This window comes from Ammospiza nelsoni, chromosome 1 (assembly GCF_027579445.1).
Source record: "Ammospiza nelsoni isolate bAmmNel1 chromosome 1, bAmmNel1.pri, whole genome shotgun sequence".
NCBI classification, from domain to species: Eukaryota; Metazoa; Chordata; class Aves; order Passeriformes; family Passerellidae; genus Ammospiza; species Ammospiza nelsoni.
The window spans coordinates 129,448,068-129,474,187 of record NC_080633.1 but is presented as its reverse complement, the minus strand read 5'-3'; the positions used below and the strand labels follow the sequence as shown (position 1 = coordinate 129,474,187).

General features: G+C 38.6%; 1 protein-coding gene across 1 annotated transcript; it reads left to right on the top strand.

The window, feature by feature from the left end:
• The first annotated feature begins 25 nt into the window (after window positions 1–25).
• Window positions 26–25,737, top strand: DCAF13 (DDB1 and CUL4 associated factor 13). Its single transcript, XM_059484634.1, has 11 exons — window positions 26–184; window positions 1,161–1,360; window positions 3,427–3,534; window positions 5,285–5,374; window positions 6,276–6,431; window positions 7,147–7,224; window positions 11,078–11,160; window positions 13,077–13,241; window positions 16,351–16,486; window positions 24,224–24,387; window positions 25,197–25,737. Exons 1-11 carry the CDS (start codon window positions 115–117, stop codon window positions 25,282–25,284), a joined length of 1,338 nt encoding a protein of 445 aa, XP_059340617.1. The 5' UTR covers window positions 26–114; the 3' UTR covers window positions 25,285–25,737.
• The last annotated feature ends 383 nt before the right edge of the window (window positions 25,738–26,120 follow it).

The following is a 26,120-nucleotide window of genomic DNA, read 5'->3' as shown; positions in this document are numbered from 1 at the left end:
GCGCGCGCGCAGGGGTGGGGGCGGGGCCGGGACCGCGGCGGGGCTCGCGGCCTCGCGCGAGAACGGCCCGCGCGGCGCATCCGGTCACGTGCGCAGCGGTGCCGGCGCGGCGCGATGCGGGTGAAGGTGCTGAGCCGCAACCCCGATGACTACGTGAGGGAGACCAAGCTGGACCTGCAGCGCGGTGAGTGTGGCTCCGGCCCCGGCATGGCCCTAGGCACGGCCCGGCACGGCCCTAGGCACGGCCCGCCCGGAAGGGATGAGGCCGGCGGCCCAGGAAGGCGTTCGAGCGCCCGTCGTCCGCGCTCCGCTCCGGTCCCGTCCCCTCCGCCGCTGCCCGCTAGCAGCGAGAGTCGGAGAGCTCGGGCAGGGGCCTTGGGCTTCCCTCCTTGCGGGGTGCCGCTCCCAGGCGGGGATTCCCGTGCGGGGCCTCTGTGGAGCTGAATTTGCCTTGCCGTGCCGCGGCCCGGGGCGGCGGCTGCCGGGAGCTCCCATCGGCGCGGCAGAGCCTGGGTCTTCCAGAGCCTGGTCAGAGCAGGAGTGCGAGGCTGGGGGTTTAATCGCTGATTTGGTACCCCGAGATTGTTCTTGATATTTCCTAGGTTACCCTTTGCAGTTTTTTGCACTTAATGCTGTTTCATTCCTGGTGCATCGAGTTCCGCTTCTTGCACATTCATTATTAAAACTGCCAAAAATTGTGTTGATTTTACACACAGAATAATAGAGTTTCGTAGGTTGGAAGGTTGGACTAGATAAGTCCTTGTGGTGAACAGTCCCACACCCTGCCCTGTGGAGAACAGGGACATCTTCAGCTAGATCAGACTGCTCAGAACCTTAAAGGGCCATGTGCCATTTCATTGTAAAAAACTTCTTACTACTATCTAGTCTACATTTATCCTCTTTAAGTTTAAAACTGTTACTCATTGTCATATCATAACAGACCATCTAAAAGGTCTGTCGCCATCTTTCTCACAGCCCCCTTTAAGTACTGAGAGGCCACAGTGGGGTCTGCCCTGAGCCATCTCTTCTCCAGGCTGAACAACCCCAGCTCTTCCAGCCCTTCCTCATGGGAGAGGTAGTCCATCTGCTCATCCATCTGCTCATCTCTCCTCTGGACCTGCTCCAGCATGGGTTTCTAATGTGCGTTCTTTCTGTTGCAGTTCCAAGGAACTATGACCCTGCATTGCATCCATTTGAGGTTGCACGAGAGTACACAAGAGCTCTGAATGCCACAAAGCTAGAACGTGTGTTTGCAAAACCCTTTCTTAGTTCACTTGATGGCCACAGAGATGGCGTTAATTGCATGGCCAAACATCCAAAAAGTTTGTCTACTGTGCTGTCTGGAGCCTGTGATGGAGAGGTAAGCTTGCAAACCACAACAAACACACATCTTTTTTCTCTTTTGTGTTTTGTTGGCTTGTTTGGTTGGTTTTGCCACACCTTACTTTTCTGCCTCTCTTCAGCATGTTACCTCTATCCTCATGCAGTTTTGCTGCTCTGTAACTCTGCCACTGTACAGAGGAGACAGATTGTAGTGAGAAAGGTTCATGGGTCGAGATACTGACAGGGAGAGATCACCCACCTATTACCACCAGGGACAAAACAGACTGAACTTGGGGTTAATAATTGAATTTATTATTAACAAACTCAGAACAGAATAATGAGAAGTAAAATAAGACCTTAAAATTACCTTCCCCCACCCCTCCGTCCTTCCTTCCCAGGCTCTCCCTTCTCCTCCCCATCAGCACAAGGAAATGGGGGAAGGGGGTTGCAGTCAGTTCAATACACGTTGTTCCTGCCTCTACTCAGGGAGAGGAGGTGCTCTGCTGCTCCACCATGGGTCCCTCCCCTCCATGTCCTTCTGCAGTGTGAGTCCTTTCCACAGGCTGCAGCTTTTCATAAGTAGCTGCTGTGTGGGTGACTGTTCCACATTGTGTAGTCCTTCAAGAGGAGGCTGCTCCAGGGTGGGTCCCCACAGGGTCACAAGTCCTGGGAACCCTGCTCCAGTGTGGGCTCCTCTGTCCATGGGTCCTGCGGTCCCTGCCAGGAGCCTGCTCCAGCTAGGGCTTGCCGTGGATCACAGACTGCTTTGGGTGCATCTGGCCTCGGTCTTCTCCACAGGTGCAGGTGGATCTCTGCACTCCCATGAACCTCCTCCATGGGCACCAGGGGCACTGCTGCCTCACCATGGTCTTCACAGCAGCTCAGAGGAACCTCATTCTTCCTCCTCCTTCTTCCCTCACCTTGGTGTCTGGAGAGTTATTCCTCTCCTGTATTGTTGCTCCTCTCTTCTCTGAGTGCAGTTAGTTTTATTCCTTTTTAAATGTGTTACCACAGAGTTGTTGCCACCATTTCTTATTAGCTTGGCCTTGGCCAGGGGTGGGTCTGTGTGGGAGCTGGCTGGCATTGGCTCTGCTGGACATGGAGGAAGATTCCAGCAGCTTCTCACAGAAACCACCCCTGTAGACTCCCACTACCAAAACCTGGCCACGCAAACCCAATACATGTTAGGACTGCTCCCCCTAAAGAAGTTCAACTGCCAGATTAGCTAGGGTGAAGGGGCATACAACCAAAAATTTTTTTGGAATAGCAGGGTTTCATATTGCCTAAAAAAGGCTAACCCTATGTATATATATATTTTATTGTTTTACATAACTATTTTAAATAGCAATCAAGGACTAGTGGAACTAGTGGCAGGAAAAACTACCTGTCTTTTCTCACCCTTACATTGCTCATAGTACTTGAATACTTTAAAGGTATGAAGGGCAGTTTAAAGGTCTTCTAGGCAGTTGGTTGCTTTCTGCTTTTTATAGAAAGTGCTCATGTCATGCAGTATTATAATGGGGGGTTAACCTTTTCAGAGAGAAGGGGAACAAATTTCTGTGAAAGTTCTAATGCAAATTTCTTATCTACTGATAGAGCAAGTAAAGTACTGGGTGCTGTAAATACATAAAAATATAAAAAGTAAGCTCCATTTCTTTGTTGTTGGTTTTAAATGAGCCCAAAAGCTTTTAAACAGAAACCTCTGTGACAGGTGGACATCTATAGACAATGTAGTACAGCAGCTGGACAGAAAAAATTCTGTTGATTCCAAATTTCTTTGTGTTTTTGTCTTTAAAAGGGTATTTTTTTGCTAATTTTATAACTGCTGCTGTTTTTTAGCAAGAATTCTAGTTCAAAAACATGGAAGTACAAAATGCAGAAAGTATACAGCTTTGGTCAGGGGGGAGGATAGGAACAAAAGAGCCTCACTTTTAAAATTTTTTTCAAGAAAGAAATAATTAGTTTTTAAAAAACGAAGATAAAATCTGACTGGTGTCCAAGCCAACTCTGCCATTTCATTACAACATGTGTGGTCTCTTGTATTTGAAGACTGAACTGCAGCTGTGGAAAGCTTACAGAATATTTGCTTTTTGTTTTTATCAGGTTAAGATTTGGAACTTGACCAGACGACAGTGTATCCGCACGATACAAGCCCACGAAGGCTTTGTTCGAGGCATGTGTGCCCGTTTCTGTGGCACATCATTCTTCACTGTGAGTATTATGGGGCTCCTCAGCAGTGCAGCAGCACAGAGTACCTGCTCACCATCTGTTTTCCACTGAGAAGCTTGCTCTCTGCCACAGAACATTTAAATATTGTATGAATATACTTATTAAATGTGTCGGTGAACCCGACAGTTCTATTTAGGATGAAGTTTTTTCTGATGCTGGGATATGGATATCATTCAAGAGCATGGAAGGGATAAATACCAGCAAAGAGCTAACAGATGGTCATGTAATTAAAACTCAAGTAAATAGTTTTTTTTTAAAGTAGTAAATGGATTATGTTTATTGCAAGATGTAAAAAAGTTGAAAAGTAACCGTTTGCATACACATATACCGTGTAAAAAAATAACCATTAACCATTTGCATATACTATGATTAAAAGTAATCTGATTAAGTTAAGACCATTCCAGGTGAATAAAGCTTTATTAATTCATACACAACAGATTCACTTGCATGTAAACTGCTTGGAAATAGTATGTCTTCCTGTTGGCATTAAAACAGTTCTGAGATAACACAATAAGAACTGTTTTTGAAAACAGGAAGTGTCCTGAAGTTGTGCTTTGTTTAAACTGGTCATAGAAGAGCCATTTTCACTACAGTATATTTATTTTTTCTAAGGTATGGACTAGATCACAGGGACAGTAGTTAGGATATAGGGAAAGTCACAGTAAAAAATCCTAAGTGACTCCAAGTTAGTTACTCCCCTTTTGACAAACTGTCTGCCTGAAAATTGAGAGAGGGAAAGAAATAGTAGTAGTGCAGTCATGGAGGGGAGGGTAAACTTGTAAAGCTAACATTTTTTAGGCCTATTTTCTTGATCCAGGTCACTGCACAGCCCTGCAAAAGCTTTTGCTGGCATTAGTGCAAGAGGTAGAACAAAATTTGGGGCAGGCAACCAGAGCAACTGAGGTGGAAAGTGCCTTTTAACTGATTACAGGCTCACCAAAGTGACTTCCAGAAGATAATTTGCAGTTTAGGGTGATGAAAAACCACAAAATTCGGCCTTACAAAATAGCCATCATTCCAGCTCACCTTTTTCCTATTCAGCTATCTATACTGGAAACTGGAAAAGCCTTGTGGATCAAGATGGGACAGTGGAATAGGTGAAGGACAGGTGGTGGTGGGAAACAAGTGACAAGCTGGGAATCCATCGCCTGCTCTCAGAAGCCGACAGGTCCCCAGACAATCTCTGAGCTGCAGCCACTGTGGAGCCAGCCCCCACCTCCTCTTCCTGCTCCCAGTACTGCAGCTTTTATTGCAGACTGTTGTTCTGGGCTATGGAATGCTCCTTTGGCCAGCTCAGGACATCTGTCATGCCCGTGTCCCCTGCCAGTCTGCTGCCCACCCAAGCCTGTGGCTGGTGGGTGAGGCAGGGGTCATGGAGACAGAGTGGGAGCAGGGGAAATGCACAGCCAACGCTTGGGGCTGTATCAGGGCTGTTTCAGCCCAAATATGTTTTTCAGCCCTGATGTTTTTTTCATCAAAACCACAGTGCCATGTGGGCTGCTGTGAAGAATGTTCACTGCAGCCAGACCATGTACATGTTTTAATGACATGTTATGACCAGGAGAGCTAATCTGTTGCTTGGAGGTATAAAATGGAGCAATGAACAGGCAGGAGGAAGCATTTGTGTATATCACAGAGTATTTTTTTGAAAGGATGCCTATATTTAATTGCAAAACACATCTAGCAAAATAAAAGGGACTATATTTACATAAAACTTTTCCAATATTTCCAGGTTGGTGATGACAAAACCATAAAACAGTGGAAAATGGAGAGCCCAGAATATGGAGAAGAAGAAGAACCTATTCATACAATTCTTGGAAAGGTAGTAAATCTGAGTTTTGATTTTCCCACACCTCTTCTTTTGAATTTAGTTTGAATCATATCTTATCTAGCTTTTGAAGGAGAGAGCAATAACTTGATATCACCTATCATCATAATGGGTTGTAATTTGCTGGCATCAAATTTTATTATGGCATTTTTAAAGTATCTTCATGTTTTTATTGTGCTTACTTTACATGTAACCAGAAAGGACTCCTCTGATGCCACCACAGACTGCTTAGCTCTGTCTGTGCTAATTATCCCTTTCCTGCAAACTGGTCACATTTCTCTGTAGTCTCTTCAGATGGGTATTGTCAGTGCTTAGTCTGCATTACTTTTCATAAATAAGTTACTTTTCATACCAATCTCACAGACATTCAATACAAAATACTAACTTTACATCTTCCTTATTGACAAAAGCAGTCTAAAAATACATATTTTGGCACTTTGAATTTATGATAAGCTTGTGTTAAGAAGAACATTAAATGCTTTTTTCAAATTGATGGTTTGAAAGTCTTTAGTTAATGAAATGTCTGTGAAATCCATTCAAGTCCCTACTGAAAATACAGTTGCACTCTTAAATTTTTCATTTATTTTAAAATCAGCCAGGATTTTGTAAATATGCCTTTAGTGCCAACTCCACTGTAAATTACCAAAAGATGCATACATGCGCCTTAAATGGAAAAGAAAGCTTGCCTACTGGCAGGGGTACATCTGATAAGGCTTAGTTTCTAGTAGCAATGGTGACTTAATTTTCAGTAATATAAATGAGAAAAACCATGTGAGACTCCACATGCAAAGATTTGTTGATTTTTTTTTTTTTTCTTACAGAACATAGTTGAATATTTATGCATACAATTGGGTTTTTAAATTTTTGCTTTGTTTTTTGTTATTTTCCCTTAAAGACAGTGTATACAGGAATTGATCACCACTGGAAGGAGCCTGTTTTTGCTACCTGTGGCCATCAAGTGGACATTTGGGATGAACAAAGGACAAGCCCCAAGTGTTCTCTGACTTGGGGTTTTGATAGCATAAGCAGTGTAAAATTTAATCCCATTGAGGTAATGATTGTGTAATATATTGGAAATTAGTATTTTTCTTGAACAATATGAAATATAAACTCTGTTTATACCATCTTGATTTTTTTTCTTCCAAATTTCGATTTTATGTTTTAATGGAATATGTAAGGAGATGCATATATAGATTTTGATGGTTATATTATTTTGGAATGTAGTACCATACAATTTTATCTTCCTATCTTTTTTCTCTGCTGGTGTGGGAGAGGAGAAACAAAAGCAGAGCAGTCTCCATTCTGCCCACAACAACAACATACCTGGTAACTCAGTCACGCAGTGTAGCAGTTAAGTGGCTGTGGAGCTGCCAGTTCATCTGTTTCCGTATTCTGCTCCCTGTGACTGAGACTTCTCACCCTTCCTATGGCAAAACAAAAATTGGATCTTTTACAGCACTTCTGTTATACCCCTTCACTGGGCTGTGCTCATAGAAAAAGTGTTTATGAGGAATTGTCTGTTAGTTTTAAAGTAGAGGGCACTGCATGGATTCTGGATCTTACAGGAAAAGCTATTTAAAATGTTTGTGCTGGGTAATTAGCTGCACAGAAAAATTGATGAAGGTATTTCCTTGACTGAAAAAGAAACTCATGACCAGCTTTGTGAAATAGCTTAGGTATCTGATGTAAACTGTTAACCCACTCTAGAAGTGTTCAAAAGACTATATACACTGGTTTTGGGTTTTTGTTTTTTTTTTTTTTTTCAGACTTATCTTTTGGGAAGCTGTGCTTCTGACAGAAATATTGTACTGTATGATATGAGAAAATCAACTCCATTAAAGAAGGTAATATTTTTCTTTTTAAGATTAATTACTGGTGCTAATAATCATACTGAATATATTAATAGCATGTAACTGTTGGTGACAGTAGAGAATGGGAAGCTCTGAAATCTGAGTTAACTGAGTTTTCATTGTCTGAGTCTTCTGAGTTTGAATTAATGTTGGGATTTAAACAATGCAGAGTTAGAAGGGCCTTTTTCTGCATTCAGACAGGCTGTCATGCTCACTCTGTTGTAATTCTTGATCAAGTGCCTGACCTGACAGCAATTTCACAATAAGAACTTTATGTTCCTGTATTGCATTCTGTCTATGTATGTGTGATTTTTTTTTTTTTCCTCTTCCTTACCAGAAGGAAACAAGTTAACTTCACCACTGGAGAGCCTTGCTCTGTATTTGAAAAGGTTTTTTTCCTTCAAAGGGAAATAAACCCTTCCCTATACACCCACCATAAACATTCAGAAATCCTTTGCAGTGTAATCAAAATAATATTTATATGTGGAACATACCGATGTCCTAAAGATTCCTATTTAACAAAATATTTGTATTTATTTAGATAAGAGGCTTGTAATTCATACACACCTATCAAACCTCAATCAAGTCCAGTAGTTCTAAGCCCCTGCTCTATTTTAACAATATTCTTCTTGAAATGCAATATTCTGGCTTGTGAATATGCACTCAGTGTTACATACTGTCTGCAGTGTCATTGAGCTGATACACACTACAACATTAAAATGGTACTTAGTTATAAAAAAGAAAGTTGTTGGCGTAGCAGTGTTTCTTTCTCTCCCTGCGCCCCAATAATTTTTAGTGAAGTTTCATTTGGGCCACTGAGGCAGTGCTTATAAAAACTTGTCAGTGATGCCAGCTAAAGACCTGAATATTGAAATGAGCCCAGCCAGTGCTGTAGAGCTACAGCAAAGGATGCAGTTGAGTCCTTTGTGAACTAAGTTTGAATCTATGAGAATTTTACATATGTATATATGCTAATTATATATATTTAGCTTACACTGTACATACGTGTGCATATAGAATTACTGTAGACTGTGCACATGTTTGTGTATGTGTATCTCATGTAAGCAGCATGCTGACATGCATTTCCTGCTGTAGGAATTATGCACTTAGGTTAGGACTTCCTTGCTTCCATGGACACAGTACTGCGTTTCCTCCTGGGATAGGGGTAATTCTCCTGTGGAAAGGAGGTGAAATGTCCATTTCTGCATTGAGAGCTAAGAGCTTTGGAACTCCTAAGAGATTGGTTTTGCTTATTAATGTTACCATACTTATGTATGGGCACGGGTTTCTGGCGCTGCTGCATTCCTGGGATTTGATCAGCAGAGCAGTTGGAACTCAGTGGCAGTCCCTTCATGAATGGAAATAGGAGTACATCACACATGCATTCCTATTCACACAATTCTCACATTGTGTAGCTCTGTTGCCCATTTGTCCTGAGTGTGGGTTTCAAAGCCTTTAGTTTAAAAGGGAGGGATGAGATAGTGAGATGCTACCTAGGTTCAAAAGAAGAGCTAGTCTAAAAAAAGCTGGGAAAGATGAATGAAAGCAATTCTCTTGAGAGACAAGAGGAAATTGTTTTGATAGGAATTGGTACACTTTAAAAGTCATTCTTGTGCAACCTGTGGGATCAGGAAAGCTTAGGGGGTTGTAAAGATAGACTTAAGCATTTTAGCAGCTGACAGGAGCTGTGTTTTCTCTTACTTATTACATTCTTAGGTGTTCATCTCAACCAAAAACCTTGCTGATAGTAAAGGAAGACAGGTTAATTATTTGGGTAATGTTTCTGTATTAAAATAATGTCAGCATTTCCAGACTGACATTCTTTGTAAGCAACTGTTCACAGTTAAAATAATTAAACCCAGAGAACCAAGTCTTCAGGTACTTCACAATTTTGACTTGTCTTAATGGGGACTTAAACTTATCCATTTTCTAAGAAGATGTACAATAGATTAAAAATAGCAGTTAAAAATGGCTCTGGCATGGGTTTAGATAGTTAATGTATTTACAGCAACTTAAATCACTTCCAGCCAGGTTGCCTTACATACTTGTTACTAAACCTAATGCTAGAACTGTAGAGTCAATCTCATTTCTTAGGCACTATTTTACTTCCAAAAGCCACTGCTGAAATCAACTGAAGGCTTGTAAATTTTGGTGTAAAATAGAGATTGAGAGCATGACAGGACTTGACTGTGTTTGAAAGAGCTTGATTTTAGCAATATTGAAGTTATTTTGTAAAACAACCTAAAGTACTTAGAGATATGGTGGGCTAACATTAATTGTATGCTCATTTTGCAGTGGCCGGTGAACTTGCACCAGGAAGGAATAAAGAACAGTCCTTGATTATTAACTTCCCAGTTTTGTGCAAGTTTTATAATTAGAAGAATGCTGAAATCTGAGCAAATTCTAGTTGTCACATTAGTGTAAACAGAGGACATCTCAGTGTCTGCTTTTTAACTAGAGATCACTTTAGAGATCTGATGGTTGCATTCCCTTCTGGTAGCATGCAGTTCCTGAAATTAAGCAGTGTTCTGCAGCGCAGACTTTGTAATGAACAGGGTGGTGTCACTTAGGGAATGAGGATTTAGGGAGAATGAGAATTACAGGAAAAGACACACATTCATTGCAATCTTTTGGAGGTATGTTCAGTAAAATCATCACTTAACTTGTTTTGAGACTGTGTTCATTACCGTAAGGGTTATAATTGTACAACTATATTCTGAAATAGGTGTGTAAATTTATGGTGTTCAGTGTAGTAAGTCAAGAATAAAAATGAGATTTGAATGCCATACCGTTCAACAAATTTCAGGATTTTTAAGTAGGATTATAGCTGGCCTGGAGCATTGTAGAAAATCCTGTTTATAGAGTTGTTCAGTTTGTTAATCAGTTGCTCTGTAATTACACATCCACTTTGTGTCAGGCATACTGTATAGCTCTTATTTTCAAATAAATGGTTGGAAATTCCTCTCAGACTCGGCAGAAGCCAAAGCTGCAGTGTCTGATGTGTCAGATTTGTCCCTGCCTTGCCTTGTCCCACAGGGCCCCAGCTGTCCTCCAAGGTGGGGACATTCAACATACAGCTTGCTAGTGCCTCTTGTCTAGTCTGCAGTTAGAAAGCAGAAGGATTTTATTAATCTGTTATCAGCTGCCTTCCTCCCACTTCAGGGCCAGCTGGCCTCTTTGTTGGCCATATGCTTAGAAGCAGCAAGCAAATCTTAAAAATGTGTGAGATGATTCACTGCTGGTACAGGGAGAGTGTTGAGTACCTGACAACACAGTAACTTCTGTGTGCCTTGCTTGGCACTTCCACAAAAAATGGCAGCTGGCCAGGAGAATTGGTGAACTGCAATTTTCAACATAAAATAATGAAGGCGTAATTACTGGGAGAACATAAACATGTTACAATTGCTTTGCAAATGTTGGTTCACAGCTTCAATTAATGACCATGTCCCTTGAAATAACCATTTAATTAGGTGTGTCTATAGATTACTTAACTAAAGGTTCCTGTAAATAGGACAGAGAAGTGAAATTTTTTAGAAGTTCCATATTTACTTGTTGACCACTAACCAGTTGCCATGTTAAATGGCCACTTAGAAGAATTTGATTCTAAGGTGATTTACAGAGGAAAATTTAATTGTTGTGTAGCCCAAAGCAGAAGCATGTAATGAGGGACAGGAGGTTCTTGGGTTTCACTTCTAACACTGCTGAGGAAACATTCTGTCATGTACTATTCCTCTGCCATAGTTATCTATCTACTAAGTCCTTGTCTTCAGGGGTATGTAGGAAGTTTTGAACTGCAGTGAGTATTTTATTGCCTTTAACAAGGTAGCAATGTGTAAATATATTTCAGGTTATCTTGAACATGAGGACAAATACGTTGTGTTGGAACCCTATGGAAGCTTTCATTTTTACTGCAGCCAATGAAGATTACAAGTAAGTGTAACCTTGATTTTTGATAATCCTGGACAGGTTATATTTTTCATCTGTATCTTGGTTATTTATGATTGTGCTAAAATAAATTTTTTAAAGACTACTCAAACTCTAAATTTGAATTGCTTTATAACCTAGAGAATTACAGGAATACTGATTTCAAGAAATATGAATTGATGGTAGACTGCCTCTGTGTATCTCAGAACCTGGGGTGTAAAAAGCAGTGTAACTTAGAATAAATGCAGCTGAATGCAAGTATAACTTGAGATGGGCCCTGCAAAATAAGTACTCTTGGTCCAGTCTGAGGCAATATAAATGTTTATTTTCTTGCCAGCTCTTGTGAAGCTTGATACATTGTACTGATCAGCTATTTTCATGAGAACATTTCTTAAAAAAAAAATAAATTAATCTTTTGTGAGACAGTTCTGGAGACTGCAGTACTTATCCTTTCAATGTCTCGGAGCAGTTTTTTACTTTTGAACAATACTATTCATGTGAACAGCTAATCTGATATTGAAAAAGCTGTCTCTTCAAAACTAGGCCATTGCAAATATGCTCCATATCCTTTTTTCCAGGAAGTCAGTGATCTAACAATAGATCACTGTTTTCTTCTAGAACATAGGAATTTTATTACTTATCTTAAGGCTGTTTTTCTAAGGAAATGGAATCTGGCTCAGACCTTGAAAGTGGTGTTATATTCAATGTGCCGTTTTTCTTGTATTTATGTTATGGTAAAACTATTAGACTACCTAATCTGTTTGTTTATAAGTTTGAAGTTTTTGTTTATGAATTTGGTTTTTGGCTGGTTTTGGTTTTCTCAATTTTTTTTTCTTCCTCTTGCTAAACTAAAAGTTATAGCTGTTGCTGTCAGGGACAACTGTTCTCTTGCAGCTTGAAGCATTTAGTATGCAAAGGCAAATGCACACATCAAAAATGCATATGCAAGTATTTGCTGGTTATATGGAGTAGCAATTTTGAATAAGATGCTGCATACTTGGGGAATTTAGAAGGAAAAAGCAATAATCACCATTATAGTGTTCAGTAAGATATATTTAATTTCAGTTATGCATTCATCTGCAGAAAGGAAGGTGAGAAAACTGTTGAATTAAATTTTTAACATAACAGTCCTACTAAATAGTATATCTTAATCAGGTTCCAATAAATGCATTGTGTGTAAAGCACATATGCTTATTTGATTATCTGCATATTGATTATGCCTCGCTTCTTTATTCTGAGGGAGTAGAGGTAGGCTTTATCTGAACTTTCAAGTCCTTAGAGGAAACCAGCTGTGGTCCAGCAGCTGGATGTTTACTTTTAACATAAAACACCTGCCTTCCATGTTTTTCTATGGATAGTGTGCTCTGCTGGGCTAGCATCTCCATGGGTAAGGACCAAGCTTTCCCTGCATTCCTAGACTTGCTACACCAAGCTTTCCTTGCACTTGTCTGCCTAAGATAATTAGGCAGTAACAAAGGATGCCAACCAAATGGAACTTTACAGTAGACTCTGAATTACTAGGAGTTTACAGCATGGCAATATTAGGAAACCTTTCAGAACTGATGGGCTTGCTGTAATGATTGAGAGGTGCTTTTACAAGTTCAGGGTGCATACTTACATGGGAGGATGGAGTAAAGGAGGCCAGTGTGATGCCTGCAATCTGACCCATGGACAGATGATGAGGTGGAGCCTATCTGTCCTCTGATAGGGAGCAAGAAACCTGATCTGATAACTAGATCCTTTGATTAACAAGCTTCTTTCAAACCCTAAACAATGCCATTTTCTTTCTTTTCACCTGTTATGAGCTGTTTCAAGGAGTTTCCTCTGCAATATGGCTCTATCCTTAAGTGTGGTTTATGTAAAATGTACTGTTTACTTAGGACTTGTTCTGATGCTAAGCTTCTGATGTATTTATTTTAAAGCTTATATACTTTTGATATGCGCTTTCTTGAATCACCTGTGATGGTGCACATGGATCACGTGTCTGCTGTCCTTGATGTGGATTATTCACCCACTGGGAAAGAATTTGTGTCTGCCAGCTTTGACAAGTCCATCCGCATTTTTCCCGTAGACAAAGGTCACAGCAGGTGAGTAGTTTTACACCTTTCTCTCTCTTCATTCCAGTGACTTCCTCCCAAATCCTCAAAATTACTGATTCATTCATTAACATCTTCATTGGGGCATTTCCTTCCTGTGAGTGTTGAAATCTTATTCTGTTGGTAGCTTGAAACTGACAGGCTGTGTAGTTGACTTAAGTCTGGAGTATGGATCAAGAGTAGAACTACTTAACAAGTAGCAGTACTTCCACAATATGGAATTAAAATTAGAGTGGATTACTGTGCTCATGTCATTTGTATTTTACCATGGTGAATACCATTTGATTTCCCTGTTGATGCATCTTTAATGTTTTTAGGTTGCTTTGTTCTGTTTCAGTCACCACTTAAGTTTGCAGTGTATTACAGCATTGTAGCATTTGCTTTCCTAGGGATTGTCTTCATCCTATGTGGATGATTGCTGAAGGCATTATGTAAAATAGATTGCTGTATGAATTCCTGAGGATCAGTTTGGGACCCTTTTGTGATCTGTTTCAGTGCACTTACTACCTTTTGTTCATATTTTGTTAACCTGGTTTTGATTTGTAATAGAGCGCTTTGAATACAATTCACATGGAGTTTGTTTTTCATGTAAGGTTTCATAAGTCAGTATATTAAATATTTTGCTGGAGTTCAGATTGAATCTACTGTGTCTCCATTATTTTTTTGGTTTTCTTTCAGTTTCATGAAAACTGGGGCAAGTTATCTGATCTTTCTGGTATCATTTGATCTTCATAAACCTGCCTTCATTATTCTTTCTTGTCAGTTCTTCCTCCTTTTTCTTTATTCTTAACTTTTACTTCTGCTTGACTTCCTCTCTCCAACCTTGTCCTCCCAGAACGTTGTTACTGAGTCAAGTTCTAGGTGGTTTGAGGTTGAAAATGTTGAAATACTGGTTTGGTGAAGGAGTATATTTTTATTAATGGTTGATGAAATTGTGCATGCTGTGTAACTGTTTGTGCTCCTATGCTGCATTAAATAGTGGGAGGGGCTGTTTACATTCCCTCTATATCTAATCTGCTGATAGTTTTCATGTTCTTTTTGTCTTGCAATAATACTTTAAATGTAATTAGATGCTGCAGTTTCTTTGTAGGTTTGGGGTTTTTTTTCTGACTTGCATGACTAAAAATTATGGTTAGCAGCTTCTTTGTATGAATTAAGAATGTTCACAGAAGTGGTGATATGTAAAGTTAACACACATCACTGAGGAGAAATTTTCAGACCCCGTAGCACAACAGATAAAGGCTTTATTTCACATTTAGCACATTGTTGCCAAGGTCTGTGGAAGGAGCTTTTCTTTGTCCACACTTTTCCCCCTTTTGTGTTGTAGCCATAAATCTAGTGAGGAGAAGATTTAAAAATGAAAAATTTTGCCTCATGTAAGCTGATTAGAGTGTTCTGGTACACTTAAAATTTTTTAGAAGCTGGGCTTCTTTAGAATTGCACAGTTCATATTAATCTCACAGAATGGAGAAAGTCTCTAAATAGAAGATCTGATCCTGCATGGAAAAGTGAGAGGGCATTTAGGAATACCTGTAAATAAGGATCCTGGTGCTATTCTAGTTTTTACTTCTGATGTCCTCCCAGTCTGAAAAACTCCTAACTGCAGTTGCTTTCTATTTTATTTTTAAATGGAAATTCAAATAGTGAAATTGTTTAGCCCTAAGAAATAAGATTTTTATGAAGTTGATTAAATTTAGTAAATGCTTTACAAACAGAACTGCATTTCTGTGCAAACTTCTAAATGACAGATTCAGGTTATTTGGCCATGTTTTCAGTTTTTCCTGTCCCTGAAAAATGACATTTAATACCTTGTGATGACAGCCACAGGATAGGCAAAGGCTGCAAATTCAAAGTATGAAAAGCGAAATTACTTAGTTCCCCAAAGGTGGGTGAAGAAAAGCTTTGTTACTGAGTCATGTGGTAGAAGGAAAGTAAAACATAGAAGTTCTTGTGAAGGTGCAGATGTGCACACATGCCTTTAAACAGTGAAAAGCTGATGTGAGTATTCATGTTTTCTGATGGTAGTTCTGCTCAGTCTTCCACATAGTTGTTCTTGTAGAGTATTGCTTGCTGGTGAATGAAAAGAGGTGATTAAGCTTATTCAAGCTTATTTATTCTGATATATTGATTACTTTTCTTGCAACCATTTCAGCTCAACCCCAGTCAAGTTTCTCCACACCACTTGAATAGGTGTTGTTTCTGTGTTTCTTTTACATTATTACTTGGGTTTTCCTTGCAAAAATAACTGAATGGAGGAAGGAGAATAAGCTGTAGTGCATGACTGATGCATCAAAGGAATGACTATTGGTAGACAATAAATAGACCTTACTTCTTCCTTCTTTTCAGAATGTTAATTCAGAATGCTAATAAATAACTAGAATTCCCAAAAAAAGTGTATTTAGTCCTTTATTTTTATAGCAGAAATAAAAGAATAAACTTGTTTGATACATACTTCAAAATATAAGACAAAAATTTAACAAAAGTTTAGACGAAAGTTTAACTTCAATATTGGTTTAAATGCAGCATGCAGAAACATTTTTCAACAGCACTTGTTGAGCATGAGACTGATCAGCAGAAACTAAAAAAGAAATGGAGTCCATTTTTGGGTTAAGGAGGGAAATCACAATGAAGAGTAGCAAATCCATTGCCATATCATAAATGGACAGCTGGGAGGTGTTTCGTTGCTGTTTGGTGTCAGATTCTTTGGCACCTATTTTTCTGCATTCCCATTCTGTAATACTCTCAATGTAAAAGCATATTAATCAAAATTACTTCAGGAACAGTATGCATTTCATACTGTATACCCTTAGCATGATTTGCAAAAAGAGTTATTATTTAACTCATTACTGTGATTTCTGTGAAAGCACTTATTTAAAAAGCATCTTATCCTAGGTAGTACTTTATCAATCTATCACACTTCTTTTGAATCTCTATCTATAAAAAGGTAAGATCAGCAGTGTTTAAAAAGGTCAGATTTATTTAAAAACAGCAGCAAGAAAATACAAAAATATTTTGCCTTGAACAGAATGCTCTCTGCTATTTGAAAGATAATGGTGAGAAAAGTGATGATAGATAATTTAAAAATGTGTCTCTGCTCTAGGGAGGTTTATCATACCAAACGAATGCAGCACGTCATCACTGTAAAATGGACTTCAGATAACAAATACATTCTGTGTGGCTCAGATGAGATGAATATTCGCCTGTGGAAAGCTAATGCCTCTGAAAAACTGGGAGTGGTAAGAGTTGCTTTTTGCTTTTTGTTAACACAAGATGTTTGGGGGTTTTTGTTATTATTACAACCAGTTAGCCGTTTCAACTTTTAAAACTTGTTTATGAAGGGAAGCTGTAAAATTATATTATGACATTTGTGTTTAATTTGTACATTGACATGTGCAGTACAGCTCTTTGCATTTACTGCAGTTTATAATAATAAGAAGGAAATGAGATGCCTCATTATTGCTACACAAGATGACTTCTTTTGGTCTTGTTTAATGTTAACAATAATCATCAGTTCTATCTAAACTAGAATTGAATTTTTTACGTGTGTGCTAATGGTTAGAATTCATCCTTTACTAATGGGAAAAAGGTAATAAATTGTGTTTAGCCGTACTTAAGTAATTCTTTTGAAGTTTAGAGTCACTACTTTTAAAGATTTTGACTGAAATGTGATTAGTTTGTATTCATTCATGCAGTTTGTTTAAAAAAAGTCATGCTGTGATAAGCATGTGTATTGTAAAGTAGGCTCTTTGCACTGATGTGTAGTTTGACACTGAGATTTTTGTTAACCTTTGTAGCTCTGAGATACCTAGTGGGCAAACTAGGGTGCTATCTGAGGTTTGCTTAATGCAGTGTCAGTCTGTTTGGTCGGGGTGTTCCTAGTGTGAACGATCACCAGCCTCATTAGAGATGACTTCTCTGTTATACTTGTTCAAATGTTTGTGTACAGACAAAGCCCAAATGTTCCCTTTCAGTCACAAATTGCATAGATTCATCTGCACAGATGAGTCAAAGTACTGAGTGACTTGGGAGAATGAATTTGGCACTTTGTGTGCTGGGAGTAATCCCTTTATGTAGCTTTATATTGTTATGGTATTTTGGAGGTGCTTACATTGCCTTTTCTTAGCCCATCAGCAGAGCTGTCAGATAATGTCTGGGGGAGTTTCTGCTTGGTCTTGTGAAAGGTTGTGGGGAGAGGAGAGGGAAGCTGTGACTCGGGGAAGAATGTGGTACAGCTGAGATGCTGGATCTCTTGCATACTGATGTCTGGGACTGCTTGTGATTACCTGAAGCTCCATCAACGTGAATTATCTGTAGGAGGGAAGTGAAACAGAGCTGGCAGAGGTGGCAGGTGGAGGGAGTGGAGGAGTACTTTGGGCTACTCTGGACACAGGATAATTGATGGACTGCTGTGCTTTCTGAAGCACTGGATGTGGAGTAGCGCAGTTAAAATAACATGTATATCTTTAGCCATGGCCCGCCATAGGTACTGGGAAGTCCTGTTAGTATTCCCACTTTTGCTACAGAGCAGTAGATAAAAAAACTGCACAGCTTTGTGGTCTCTGCAGTAATTCTGATTACAAATGATTGTTTATGTTGAATTTTTTTATTTTAATTTTTTAATGGATACTTTTTTTTTCTTTTATTTTCCTCCTGCTCTTCTGCATTGATTATCGGTATTTTCCCATTGGTGCTTTGGTCAAAGACTTAATTATCAGTTCCACAGTTGCTTATTTTGAGACTTTACTTTTGGATTTAACGTTCATGTTGAATTTGTTTAGATAGTGCAGTGTTGGATAGAAACATTGTCTCTGTTCCTTCTGTTATATCCATATGCCCATAGCAAAACCCTTTTCACCTAATTTTATTATATTAACTGACGCTTTCTCCATTTGCTCACTATATTTTTAGCAAGAGATCATGATGTTTCTCTAAAATGCTGCTCTGTAACAGAATTGTCTGGTATTTTTGACGTTCATCTTTACTCTGAGCCTTTCATGTGAAGGACAAGTGGGTAAAAAGAATGTCACAAACATCATTTTTGTGTAGAAACGTTCCCGATATTTTCAGATGTGAACAAAAAGTTCACTGCACTGACTACTAGATGGCATTGGCTGCTTTTGTTATGAAAGAGTAAGGATAATTGACTCTGGGAAGTAATAGGCAAGCACAGCTACTCCTAATTGCAGAAATGTTGCATACCAAAAGGACAGCTTAGCTGTTGTTGAAGTGTTCAGAACACAGACTGGTAAATGACATTCTGCTCTTTTCTGTAGTATTTGCGTCAGCGAAAACTGGCCATGGATGGGCCTAAAAAAAGACAGTACTTAGTTGTGACTACTGGCTATTGGATATGGTCTGCACGTTAATACTCTTGTGTTCCTTGACCTGGCAGGAGTCCTACAAAAAACAGCCCTTGCTGTTTTCCCTTGTGAGTACAGTGTTGATGCTTGATGTGACCCTTGGGGGCTGCACCCACAATATGGTTCTGCTCTTGTGGGATCATTCCAATGAAGTTTTTGTAATGTCTGTAAGGGTGTGTATTTCTGTCACAGCACTTGGGCTGTCGGCTCCCAAGAGAACCAAATCAATAGCTATCTATGACACAGGTCAAGGGACATGTGGTTTATTATTTGATTTTTTTTCCCTGTTTTTTAAATTTATTCTTGGGAGGATTTTTTTCCTGTGGGTTTTTTTTTTTTTTTTTGGTTGGTTGGGTTTTTTTGGGATTTTTTTTTTACTGTCAGAAGTGAAAATCCTCCCATAATTTATGATCCTATCTTAGAGAAAACACCTTGCAACATCAAAAAGTCATCTTAAGAGGCAAAACTATTTAGAAATACAGGAAGAACTTAAAAGGGGCATAGAAAAATTGCTCTCACTTCACAAAACAGAGAAGAATTTGTGAAGAATTACATTATAATGAGAAAAGAACATTTCACACCTCTGTATCTTATGTGGTAATGTGTTCAAGCATGGTGTTGTTGAAGCCGTGAATTTAGCAAGACACAGAATTTGAAGCTGTCTGAAGTGGCTATAGTTGTTTAAAACTTTTTTAGAAGCACTATGAAGTTTTATTTTTCAGATGTTTAGAGAGCAATTGTAGCTAATAGGACTCAGGAGTCCTCATGGCTTATCATGCTCTTGGATATATCTTGGGAATGTTGCTTGGATTCAGTGCAAATCCCTGTTTGATCCAGCCTGGTAGTTCCTGTGATTCTTAAGAATGCAACTGTTAATGGCTATTTAGCAGGTTCCACTGATGTTATTTTAGTATCTGCTTCTTTTTTAGAGTGTTGGTGTTCTTATCTTAACAGACATATGCTTGCTTATTTTATAAGTGTCCAGTCATTCCACAGTCTGTGGCTATTTTTTGAATGTTTTGAATATTCAAAGCTGAACATTCAGTAATTCTGTCAGAAGTGTCAAAATATGTCTTAAATGCTTAGTTGCTTGGTCTGCTGTTTTTCTTTGCTGAGAAGATTTGATTGAATGACTCATCCAAAGGTCACTGTATTTCTGATATAATGCTAAAATTTTGCAATACATTGTATTTTAAGATGGATATTTTTTGTGCTGGGGGTGGATAGAAATCAACATCCTGACCGAGAAAGAAATATAGTAATCAAACTTTTTTTTTTCCTTTGGTGAGTACTTAGTTGTTTTTTCGCATTGCTGAGTTCAAAGGAAGTTATAGTGAATATGTGATACTCATGTTGTGGCTGGTGAACATTTATCCAGTTGGAAAGTTGTACTTTCTGAGCTGTACCCAAGCAGTCATCAGTTCTGACATGCATGTTTCTTTTGGGTTTTAATGTATTTGGCACTGCACTCATTACTCAAAGTCAGTGAAACATGAAAGAAAGAAGAAAAGTTTCTGGAGGAGCCAGAGGCATCTTGTGTCTCTACTCCACTGACAATTAAGTCAGCACAGGTTTTACATAGGGGTAACAAAACCCAAATATCTGTGTTGGAGCTACTGCAGAGGTTGCTTCAAAATAATTTTCTACATTTAGCTTTTAATAAATTTTCATTAATTGATTAATATGTATTATTAATAATAGGATGTAACAGGTGTTATTTTTAAAGCAGTGAACATCTATCTCAGCATGCCCAGAAGCAAATGACTGTTAAGACTTGAGAAACTCTAGACTGTTCAAATACATAATATATGGCTTGTTAAGTATGTTTGATGCTTTTTTAACCTGTGCTTTTGAAGAAGTTTGGGATTTATGAAAAGGAAAATGACTTTGACTTTTGAGGAGGAAGATAGAGCCTGGTCTGAGTGGAAAGGCTGAAAAAGCAGCAGTAATATAGTGGATTTCAGTTAATAGTGTACAATTAATGTAATTGATAGAAAGAAAGGGATAGACTGGGTTTCTCCAAATTGTACTGAAAGTAATGAACCATCAGTAAAACTTGTAGAAGCTGTATAGCTCTTCAGTCTACCACATTAAAAAGAAACTATACCTGCATTTCTTAGAGTGTGAATTCTTAGTAACTTAACTTCTGTGAGTAGCAGCTGCAAAATTTTGTCTCTGTTACTTTTGTGAATTAGTACAGAGCAGTGGGTTAGGATGCTTAGAATTTTAGTGAAACTATTGATGAATGAGTGAACAGTAGTGGAGCATAGGTTTACTGCTTCCTTAAAAATGCAGAAATAGCAGATTTTGAGTATGGGCTAGTAGAGAGAGGAGAAAGTGCTGTTGGAAGTCTTGGTTCTGATCTAGCAAAGTGCATTAGCAGGAGCACGTCAAAACTGTCTTAAGCAATTGTTTATCCTTTCAGTCTGTTTCTAGTATGTGGTTCCATTTTCTGAGATAATGCTGATAACAAGCAGTACCAGACACTGTGGGTCATGGCATTCTTTTCATAGTGATTTTCAGTTTGTGATTCAGTGCACCTGCAACTTCAGCCCTGTAGCTATGATTTTATACTCTTAACATTTACATTGCCCTACATTACCTTTCTGGTTTTTTGCTTTTGTCATCCATTTAGATCAAAAATTTTGGTCCAGGAAAGAATGAATAATGAACTTCATGGCTATAAATTTAGAAGGTGTTTTCCGCAGAGCAATAGAAAAATAAAATAAGACAAGCTATAGTGTAGAAAATTGCTGGGATATATCTGGATTCTAAAAATATATTGCATCTGTGCTCTTGCCTGCCCTATCCTAGAAGGGCAACCTGAAGAGGACAGATAAACATTCATTTCATATTCTCATGCTGAATTACAGAAGTCTTAATAGTGTGGAGTTTTAAATACAGCCCTCTTGAAGAGAAGAATTTTTAAGGGTGGTTTTAGCTTCTAATCAGGGCTCTGCAAAAATGCTTACTTTCCTTCTGCTTAGATGGAAAAATAAGCAGTCTGTGTCATCAAGAGGGAGGAGAAGAGGCATGGGCAGTTTACTCGAAGAGGCATTTTCCTATTGCTGGCAACTTGGTTGCTTTTAAGAGTTCTTTCTCCCTTTTTTCACCCTAAGTATTTGCTGTGAAGTCCTCCTGTGTAAGGGACACAAATCAGTTATGTTTCTGCCACATACTCTTCATTTTTCTCGTGTAGGAAAGAAATTGCGCATTCATTATTTGAACATAGGAAAAAACAGTCATATGTCACCTTTAAGTATGTCTCCCCCTCATAATATCACATAAATCCTAATTTATTACATATATTGAATTGGAGAGTGTTCTAGTCCCTATAAATAAAATCTCTAATCCTCCTGTGCATCTTCTCCAGCCCAAAACAGAATGGGAGGTAACACAGTTCTCTTGAGCTGTTCACACTGAACTTTGTAAAGTGACTTACAAGAGAAGGCTGGAATTCAGTGCATTATTGCAATGTGCTTTCTTAGCTATCTGCTACCTCTCATGAAGGAAACTTGTCATTACTGCAACATTTTCTTTCCCCATCCTGTGGATGAGGGTGCACTTGGCACAGTTGGTGTATTGGCTGCTGGCATCTGGTAGTTAGGTGGAAGTCACCAGCTGTGTCCCTTTCTCTATACCACATTACCCATAAAAATGGAGTCAGGCTCCACCACCTCTTAATCTATATCATTTTTTTAAATAAGATGTCCTGGATGTATCTTTAATTTAAAGAATCACCTCATTCTTGTCTGTAGAATCATCAAGGTTATACTAAATAGGCAGCAATTTGCTCTTTTAAAATTAAAGAAAAATCATTGCATTTAATTAAAATTAAGCTCTTTAATTTGGATTATGTTGGCAGTTTTCCGCAAAGTGGGAACACCTGGGATTTACTGAGAGTGAACCAGCTATTCACAGGCTGGCTCACAAGGAGGAATTTCAGTAAAAGGGGGAGGGTAACTTTAGTGGGCTAAGACTGTAAAATATACTCAATTTCAATTTCAGAGGCCACAATGAGTGTAAGTAAAGCAGAAGGATTTGGATTTTATGAACAAGAGGGTGTGGAGAAACAGGTCAAGAGCATCATGTATCTCTGATGTTTGAATAAGAATTTTTTGAGCCATGAGCAACTGTGTATCTGGTACCTGGTTTCCTTAATGTCCCAAATCAGAAGCTCCTTTGGGGTAATTTCTATCAGTACTTGTTTTCAGACCATTTATGGTATTCTGGACCAAAATCTGAGTGTGATAATTATTTATTCAGAATTCATGAAAAATTGTACCACAAGTCACAGACAAAAGTGATCTCCAGAGTGGAGAATAAACAGCCAATTGCTGATTTCAAGGGGGGGGGAAATCATGTGTCTCATTATGTTGTAAGTGAAATTTCCAATTGTGTGTGTAATAAAGTTGTTGGTTTTGTTACTGCTTCTTTTTTTTTTTTTGTTAGAATCAGTTTGTCTTTTCTGGAAAGTGAGAAGTTAGTGACACCGAGTCATTTGCAAAGCTGAATAAATAGAAGTTGCATGAACTATTGTTTTACTTTTAATGTTTTAGGTGGAGATAGCACTGTGACACAAATGTGGGATGGCAAAAGACTGGTGCCATGGTTTAATGGAAAATGTGAAGGGTTTTAAAAATGTCTGAAATATTGGAGTTACATAGTTTGGGCAGGAGGGTAGGAAAAAGCAGATGGGATTAAAATCATATTAAATTTATATTAACAGATTTTATATTTATATGAAAACTCTCTAGACTGAAATGCAGCTGAAATTCCCAAAGATCCAAGTAAATCCAAAATACATAGAGGTTGCTAATGAAGCAATTCATGCTTTAAAGAAAACCACAGGAAACACATTTTTCTTTTTGATAAATAGACATTAGGACCAAAGGGAAAAAGCCTAGTTGAAAAAAAAAATCTTCTGTAGATTGACTGTCAAGAGAACATGTTTCTTACTTTTGGTGTTGTTGATGGTGGCTTGGATAGAATTTTAAACATGAATTGAAAAATAGTCTTTTATGGCAATACCAGCTCACCTGTATTTCCTGTGGTTATGATACCAAGACTTTTTTAGCTGCTTGATGAAAGTTGGAGCTCTCTGCTATATAGTGAAGCTAGTACTTGAAATCTGATCCATGCTTTGTGCTTCCCAAGGGATCAGGGTGCTGGGTAAGATTCAGGCCACCTGAAGAGCTTTCTGTAAAGCTGTTCATGAGGGCAGTTCCTCTACAGCATTTTTAATTACCCTGGCTAGTGATTAAAATGCCTGAAAATCTTTGTTTTACAGGGAAAGTTGGTTGTCATCTGAGGTTAGGAAAGATTAATCAGCTATATATGTTCTCATTTTTCACTCTACAGCACATTAAAATCTAATTCTCTGGAATTATATTTCGTTACTCCACTCAGCTTTAAAATGATAATGTTTTGTGTTTGAGCATTGGGATATTGTTGGAATTTTAGGGTTTTTAATACTTACCTACCCGTATTCTGGGGGAATTTACTAGAAAGAAGCCATTTGAATGAAAAGTTAAAATTTTGTTTTGTAGAGGAGATTGACAGTTAAATCCCTGTTCCTTTATAACATGCTTGTCTGTGTTACTTTCCCTGCAGCTTGCGCCCCGAGAGAAGGCAGCCATGAATTACAATCAGAAGCTGAAGGAGAAGTTCCAGTTCCACCCGCAGATCCGGCGCATAGCTCAGCACCGGCACCTGCCCAAGAGCATCTACTGCCAGATCAAGGAGCAGCGCATCATGAGGGAGGCTCGGCGCCGCAAGTGCGTGCTCCTCCTCGCCTTCACTTTCTCTTCCTCTAAATAAAACCATCCCTGCAGTGCTGCTGTGGCCTGTGGGAGTGATAGAGCTCCTTTGAGCATCTCAGTGAGGGATCATGAGCTGCTGGATTGATGCTAAGGCAAACGCAGATGAGTGCCAGTGGCAGTGAGGGCTGGCTGCTTCCCAGAAGCACAGTGAAGACATGGCAACAGATGCCGTGCTGGAAAGAGCCACAGTGCTGAGTTAAGCATGACATGGTGCCCCATTGCAGTGGAAATAGGATGGGCTGTTACAGAGTGTGTGGGGAGGGTTTTTTGGGTTCTGTATGGCTTTTTGTGGGTTTCTGGTTTTGCCTTTTTTGATAATGCCAGATTCCCGGATGAGTGTTTTATACCTCCTGGATCATTGCCATGTTGGAATTTCTAGGAGTAGAAAGTGGCTTACTCTGCTGTCGCCATTGGATTAACAGTAAAGTGGTGGGTCTTAGTCGTCTTTATTAGCTAAAAACTCCACAAACTTGAGCAGCTGATCGTGTTGACATGAAACCAAGCTGAGCTCCCAAAGAAAGGCTCATTTGAAACCTTTCTAAATTAGCCAACTTTAAAGTTACTTTCAAAAGGGGTGGTCCTTCTTCTCAAAGGAGTATATGGCTTTTGGTTATTAGAAACAGAGCAATTCTTAGAAACAGAGCAATTCTTAACTTTTTAGGCTGTCTTTGTAGGCTGACTTCACTGGTAGCTTTAGGAGGAAGACAGTATTTCTTAAACATTTGTGCTGACTACTGAGTTTCATTTTTCTGTTTTGTTTCTAGGGAACTGAATCGTCGTAAGCACAGCAAGCCAGGATCCGTGCCCCTCGTGCCAGAGAGGAAGAAGCATATTGTGGCAGTAGTGAAATAATTGTTTTCACATGTACAAAATGCCACAATGAAAGAAAAATGTCACTATTGAAATAATACACTGTACAAATTTGATGGACTTTGGTAAGACAGCATGTGGTTCCAGAAACATGACTTTTCTTCCAAGTTTGTTCATCCTCTGACTTGTCAAGTCATCATCTGTTTTGAGTAGTTATGAGAATTTTCCCTGTAATATTTTTTGTAATTTTTCTGATTTTACTGGCCCAACACTGCATATTGCAGTGGAGTTTGACCCTTTTGATACAAGCAGATAACTTGGTGGAGAATATCTGTAATTCCAGTTCTATTCCTTGGTACTGTTACTACAAAAAAGGGATAAAATTGGTTAATACTTGTCAAAGCAAAAAAAAAAAAAGTTACAAAAATTGTCCTTATGTTGTCCTTTTTAAAAATTTTTATTTAAACAAATTTAATAAAGTGACCTTAAGCAATGGACCAGATTTTGATTATTTCAACTGATTATTCTTAATGTCTACATTATACTTCTTACAATACAATGAATTATTTTTCTTTTATCCAGAAAGAAATTCAACAGGATTTTCAGACATCTGTAAATATTTATAGTTTTGCTCTGTTTTTTTAACTGTTGTTATATAAGCTGACCAAATTTCAGACTGTTAAGTTGCTATATTAATAATTACTTAGTTGAATAATTTTTTTCTCTTTAAAACTTGCAAAATCTGGATTAAAAAAATTACATACATTTTATAAACCACAGAAACTCCTTTGTATGAGATTCATTATAAGCTTTCTATTTTACATTTATAGAAGAAAAATGGAAGTTTCACACTTTACAAGGTAACTGTATCCCAAAGT

Coding starts and splice junctions, on each gene's coding strand:
- DCAF13 (XM_059484634.1), top strand. CDS start 115: ATGCGGGTGAAGGTGCTGAGCCGCAACCCCGATGACTACGTGAGGGAG. Junction 3,535..5,284: donor GTGGCACATCATTCTTCACT/GTGAGTATTATG, acceptor CAATATTTCCAG/GTTGGTGATGACAAAACCAT. Junction 13,242..16,350: donor GTAGACAAAGGTCACAGCAG/GTGAGTAGTTTT, acceptor TCTCTGCTCTAG/GGAGGTTTATCATACCAAAC.